The sequence below is a fragment of the Lathyrus oleraceus genome, chromosome 2 (genome assembly GCF_024323335.1).
Source record: "Lathyrus oleraceus cultivar Zhongwan6 chromosome 2, CAAS_Psat_ZW6_1.0, whole genome shotgun sequence".
Classification (NCBI taxonomy): Eukaryota; Viridiplantae; Streptophyta; class Magnoliopsida; order Fabales; family Fabaceae; genus Lathyrus; species Lathyrus oleraceus.
The window spans coordinates 135,423,591-135,430,356 of record NC_066580.1 but is presented as its reverse complement, the minus strand read 5'-3'; the positions used below and the strand labels follow the sequence as shown (position 1 = coordinate 135,430,356).

At 40.3% G+C, this 6,766-nt stretch overlaps 1 protein-coding gene across 1 annotated transcript; it reads left to right on the top strand.

The window, feature by feature from the left end:
- The first annotated feature begins 3,676 nt into the window (after positions 1-3,676).
- Positions 3,677-6,013, top strand: LOC127121238 (serine/threonine-protein phosphatase 7 long form homolog). Its single transcript, XM_051051799.1, has 3 exons — positions 3,677-4,574; positions 4,656-4,746; positions 4,834-6,013. Exons 1-3 carry the CDS (start codon positions 3,790-3,792, stop codon positions 5,947-5,949), a joined length of 1,992 nt encoding a protein of 663 aa, XP_050907756.1. The 5' UTR covers positions 3,677-3,789; the 3' UTR covers positions 5,950-6,013.
- Positions 6,014-6,766: the final 753 nt, after the last annotated feature.

Sequence of the window (6,766 nt, the reverse complement as noted above, 5' to 3'; positions counted from 1 at the left end):
GGAGGTTACGTATGCCCTTAAACACGCCGTTCATTGATTCCACAAGATTTGTTGTCATGTGGCCCCACCTCACCCCATCGTCGTACGATCTAGTCCACTTCGCTCTGTCGATATTATCAATCCACCTCCCTGCATCAGAATTTGCCAACACTATTTCCCGGCGATAGTATTGGAATCCAGGCTGGTTTAATGAGTACCCCGCGTTTATCAAATGTTGCTTCAAAAAGTTATCCTTGAACTCCCGCATAAAATTTTGTGCAATATGCCTAATGCAGTAGACATGGGTAGACGGGGGGTCATGCCAGCCATTTGCTGGATTATTGTATGCACTGTCTATTGAGGCGTGCCTGTCAGAAATAACGCAGATGCCAGCTTGTGGAGTCACGTGCGTTCGAAGATTCTTAAGGAAGAAACTCCAACCAGCTGCCGTTTCTCCTTCCACCAATGCAAAGGCTATTGGGAAAATATTTGAATTGCCATCTTGTGCGACCGCCATCAGTAACGATCCTTTGTATTTCCCATACAGCCAAGTTCCATCGACTTGAACAAGTGGTTTGCAGAATGTGAACCCGATGATGCATGGACGGAATGCCCAGAAAAGTCTATGGAAAATTCCATTACCTTCTAGACGAGTTCCGTCAGGGGATTGTGCAGGCAAGGTCTCCATTATAGTAACCGTCCCAGGTGAATACAATCGTAGTGCAGCCAGGTAGCGTGGTAGTTGTTTGTATGATTCCTCCCAGTTACCGTACACCAGTTCAATTGCCTTGGTTTTTGCTAACCAAGCCTTTCTGTATGACGGTGTATATTTGAAAACAGCCACACAATGGGAGATAATTGTTTTGACCTTCAGTGACGGGTCAGCCTCAACTAGAGGTAATATGGAATGGCAGATCATGTCATGGCTAAGTTTGCGATGATCCTGTGCCATGTTGGTGTTGACGCAAATGTGAGCTTGAGATATTGACCCTATCACCCACGCGTTATGCTTCTTCTTGTACGATGCCATCAACCTATATCCACACTCCGAATTTTTGCATTCAATAACGTATCTTTCCGGATTTGATTTGATAACATCGTAGTCAACACAATTTTTCAAGTGCCAGTTCTTTATTGCTAACAGACACTCTTCCTTGGTACGAAATTGGTCACCCTTCTTTAAGTCCTCATCAGACCTCATATATGGGTTGTAGAACATATCTGATGAGGGCTCATCCTCGCCCAAGTTAAGTGTTGTGAAGTGCGCAGGAGGTGAGTAGCGTTGCGCTATAGGTATTTGAGGTTGGTCTTCGTCTTCAGAATGACGGTTCACCAAGTCATCAACCACGTCTTCAGCATCATCAACCACATCGTCTTCAACGTGGTGCTCAGCATCTTGTTCGTCATCAATCACAGGATCAATAACCTGTGATTGAATATTCTGAGTTGGTTGAGGTTGTTCCAACGCAATGTACAACACTATGTAGTCGTAACCAGAGTACTCATGGTTACGAAGCATGTATTGTGTCTCCATGTCATTTTGAATCAATGACTTATAAAACTTGACAGAGTTGTTTTCTGAAAAAAAAGGTTGTTGATAAAAAATTTGGGACACTGGTTGTCTTAGTTTGGACTCAATCTTCCTTTTCAGATAAGAGAAGTCAGCTCCTCTATTTAGACAAAACCGAGTGCATTCGGTGTTTCTAAATAGGAAGCCAGACTTATCATATTCATAAGTCTCACCGTTGACGTGAGCTTTGACTTTGTATTGTGAAGAAGATGACATGTTTTGTGAAGACATTGTGAAGGTTTTGTGAAGGTTTTGTGAAGGTTTTGTGAAGGTTTTGTGAGGGTTTTGTGAAGGTTTTGTGAAGATATTTTCAAGGTTTTGTGAAGATTGCTGTGAAGATATTGTGAATACCTTTGCGAAAATGTGTGTGAATATTTATACTGCAAGAATCTTACTGAAGATTGCTGTGAAGATATGTGTGTGAAGATTGCTGTGAAGATATTGTGAATACCTCAGAGATTCCCTTGCATGCCTTACACGTGTCACACCCTTGAATGCAACACTCCCACCTAGTCTGTACTAATGCATTCCAACCTATCCACCTAGCCTGAACATAGTCTCAGAGATTCCCATGCATGCCTGTTCCCCATCAAGTCTTCACCACCAAGTCTCAGAGATTCCCTTGCATGCCTTACACGTGTCACACCCTTGAATGCAACACTCCCACCTAGTCTGTACTAATGCATTCCAACCTATCCACCTAGCCTGAACATAGTCTCAGAGATTCCCATGCATGCCTGTTCCCCATCAAGTCTTCACCACCAAGTCTCAGAGATTCCCACGCATGCCTTACACGTGTCACACCCTTGAATGCAACACTCCCACCTAGTCTGTACTAATGCATTCCAACCTATCCACCTAGCCTGAACATAGTCTCAGAGATTCCCATGCATGCCTGTTCCCCATCAAGTCTTCACCACCAAGTCTCAGAGATTCCCTTGCATGCCTTACACGTGTCACACCCTTGAATGCAACACTCCCACCTAGTCTGTACTAATGCATTCCAACCTATCCACCTAGCCTGAACATAGTCTCAGAGATTCCCATGCATGCCTGTTCCCCATCAAGTCTTCACCACCAAGTCTCAGAGATTCCCTTGCATGCCTTACACGTGTCACACCCTTGAATGCAACACTCCCACCTAGTCTGTACTAATGCATTCCAACCTATCCACCTAGCCTGAACATAGTCTCAGAGATTCCCATGCATGCCTGTTCCCCATCAAGTCTTCACCACCAAGTCTCAGAGATTCCCACGCATGCCTTACACGTGTCACACCCTTGAATGCAACACTCCCACCTAGTCTGTACTAATGCATTCCAATCTATCCCATGCAGGTGTTTTGGACTTTTTCTACTTTTATAACACATATACGCCAATTAGTATGGCGTAACTAAATGAAGTATTCAATTTAAAGTTGTAATAAAACATAAAATAATTTAATTACAATATAATTATTTGTTTTTCTTTTTGAAAAATATTTGAAAGTGCACGCGTACACCACAATAATAAATATTTGAAAGTCAAATTTCAACCGTTAAATAAATTATTGGGGGATATCAAAGCTAAAATTGGATTCTACTATCTCTGTGACACTTAACTTCTCATCTGACCTGTACAGTGTGACACCTATTCTGCAAGATTCCCACGCATGCCTCACACTTGTCACATTTTTGCATCATCAGATTCCACCAAGTCTTCCCCAAGACAAGACAACTCCCACCTAGTCTGCACCTAAGCATGCCAACACTGCCACGTAGTCTGCACCTATTCTGCAAGATTCCCACGCATGCCTCACACTTGTCACGTTTCTGCATCATCAGATTCCACCAAGTCTTCCCCAAGACAAGACAACTCCCACCTAGTCTGCACCTATGCATGCCAACACTGCCACGTAGTCTGCACCTATTCTGCAAGATTCCCACGCATGCCTCACACTTGTCACGTTTCTGCATCATCAGATTCCACCAATGCATGCCAACACTACCACGCATGCCTTACACTTGTCACATTTTTGCATATTCAGTTTACTTGAAAAAGAGTATAAATACAGGGTCATTCTTGCAAGTTTTCATCTACCACTAACACTTTTATTCAGAGAACTCAGGCGAAACTTCTCATCCACCAAGCTTCTTCCTACATTGCAGTCATGTCGCTTCTTACCATGGGCCAAGAACACAGAGGAACTAGGGCAAACATTGCCTCATTCGTAAGTTTTTCTTGAACATTGCCTCTTTCGTATGTTTGTAGTTAGTTTTTTAAAAGTCCAATATAATAATTTTTTATATTGTTTGTTTTTAAAGGATCCCAAGAAATTTCGTCAACGTTCACACCCAATGCCTTATCCAGACCCATGGTGCGTACCTTACATAGAGCGTGCGGGTTTCGGTCATGTAATGCATGTCGTAAATGCCACCATTGATGCCAAATTCATTTTGGCTCTGTGTGAACGTTGGAGACCTGAGACACACACCTTTCACCTACCAACTGGTGAATGTACCGTCACATTAGAGGACGTGTACATGCTTTTAGGTCTTAGAATAGATGGTAAGCCTGTCACCGGAAATGTTCAACAGCCTAACCAAATATGTGTTGAAATGTTGGGGGTAGATCTGGTCGAGGGTGAGGGGTCTGCCAAAGCAAGGGGTCAGGGTATTAAATTATCTAGCCTACAATTGTACCACGACTCCATAACTTTGACTGAGGAATCCTCCGAACAAGAAAAAGTCATAAAAACCCGGGTTTACATTATGCTATTGTTTGGGAACTTGCTATTTCCCGAAGGGACGGGAAATAGCATAAATTTTATGTACTTGAGTTTGCTCGGGGACATTGATAGAATAAGCACATATAGTTGGGGTTCTGCAGTATTAGCATTCCTATATAGCTCTTTGTGTAAAAATGCACAAAATGAGCACTGTACATTTTCTGGATGTTCTTTTTTGCTTCAAACATGGGGGTGGTGGAGATTGCCGAGGCTAGCCCCAGAAAATCCTAATGACTACTCCTTCCCCTACGCAACTAGGTAAATTTATGATCTTATTTCATTTTGTATATTTATTCTATAAATATTTGTAACTAATATTATTTATCTTTTTTTGTTTAGGTTCATTACAACCGGACTGGATTACAGTCTTACCCCCAAAAATAAAATTATATTTTATCGTCAACTGTTGGATCGTCTCCGAGCACAGGATGTATTACCACTAAATCACTCAACTTCTAACTGATTTATTAATGTCATGCATTATCGATAAATAACATATTTACTTTTTTCTTTGCAGTTTATTTGGAGGCCATATTTGGGATTGGAACATCAACCAAACCCCGAAGATGCAGCTGTTTGGACAGCAAAAACGGCCATAATGCGGTTCACCACTGTGGAGATGCACCAAAGTGACCGTGTCAAGCTTCAATTCGGAATGCATCAAGACATCCCAGGCCCCCCAATGTCCATGGAACCTTGGCATCTAAAAAAAGTCAGCCACCAGTGGTATGCCCAAAATTGGAAGGAATTTGCTAAGGAGTTTCGAAAAATGTGGAAAGACCGTGCCCACTATGTTCTACAATTTCCGGTGGCGCCCAACGAAATGAAGCCGACAAGGGAATATGTGGAATGGTATAGAGCAAATACCAATCCAGAAATGATTGTGTCTGACCCGTTCTATTTGGACGATCCCCGGATGCAACAACCATATTTCCAACAACAACAACCACCACAGTATTCCCAACAACAACAACCACCACCTTATTACCAACAACAACCACCACAACCATTTTACCAACAACAACCACCACCACCTTATTACCAACAACAACCACCACCACCATATTACCAACAACAACAACCACAACACATGTCCACCCCCCAACCAAATCAACAATACATACCACAAACTCAATCCCAATACCATGAAGACTACCAACAACAAACTCAACATTCCCACCACCATCAACAGTCCCAACACCTACCACAATATCAATCCCCCTACTTCCACCAATCCCAACAATTCCAACACGGCAATTTCCCAAGCTCTTCCAGTCCTCCACCTAGCCCCGACACGGGTATACAAGAGGACTACCAACAGGACTACTACACACCACAACAAACATTGCACTTTGGCCAACCCGATTCAACCCTAAACTACCAAAGACCACAATTCGAGGGCGCACCCAGCAGTAGTCAGTTTGTCCCACCGAGACAAAGCTTCGAGGGCGCAGAGGGGACCCGTCTTTCCTACAGCACTGAAGGGACTTCGACCGAACCACAACGGCAAGCGGCAAGGGGGCGCGTTAGGGCAAGGGGTGGTAATAGGGAAGCACCACCACCACGTGAACCGTCTAGGCGAGTAACTAGACCTCCCCCGTGCGGATCGTACAAGGGACCGCATCATATGTGATTAATCATATCTTTGTAATATTTGCCTTGTTTATTATTTAAATAAAAATATTTTCTGTTTATTATCTTTATATCTTTATCTTTATCTTTAAAAATATTGTCTATCATATCTTTATACATATATAAATTAATTTTTTTTCCAAAAATTTACAAATAATATTAATTACTTATAAATTATATTAATATATATATATATATATATATATATATATATATATATATAAATTAATATATATATATATAAATTAATATATATATATATATATAAATAAAAAAATTTAGACAAAATATATGTGTGAACATAAATTAATATACTTAATAAAAAACATAAATTTATAAATAAAAAAAAATTAAAAAAAAAAAAAAAAAACATTAAAAAAAACATTAAAAAAAAAAAAAAAAAAAAAAAAAAAAAAAAAAGGATTTGGGCATAGGCGCCACCCCTAGTGGCGACTTGCCCTCCCCATTAAGGGTAGGCGCCAACTAGGGTGGCGCCTAAGGGTAAAAAATGGCCAATTTTGGCCATTTGTGTAATTATTTTGAAAAATTGGATATTTTTGAAATTTTTTTGAAATTTTTGGATATTTAAAAAAAAAATTCCATTTTAAAAGTCAATTTTGTGTCCTTAAAATTTACTTCCCTTGGGATTTTCATGGCCCCCTCCATTTGGAAGTTTCATTTAATGACATGGCAAATGTACATTCACCTCATATTTAATAATATTTTATTTTACAATATTTAGTTTTAATATTAAAAAACAATTTTAATTTAAATAATTACTAAGATAATTTTTTTCATTAATATTTTTTAAATTAATT

Excerpts from the sequence above, each read along its gene's own strand:
- LOC127121238 (XM_051051799.1), top strand. The coding sequence starts at position 3,790 with ATGTTTGTAGTTAGTTTTTTAAAAGTCCAATATAATAATTTTTTATAT. Across the intron at positions 4,575-4,655 it reads TCCTTCCCCTACGCAACTAG|GTTCATTACAACCGGACTGG; the intron begins GTAAATTTATGA and ends TTTTTTGTTTAG. Across the intron at positions 4,747-4,833 it reads ATCGTCTCCGAGCACAGGAT|TTTATTTGGAGGCCATATTT; the intron begins GTATTACCACTA and ends TTTTCTTTGCAG.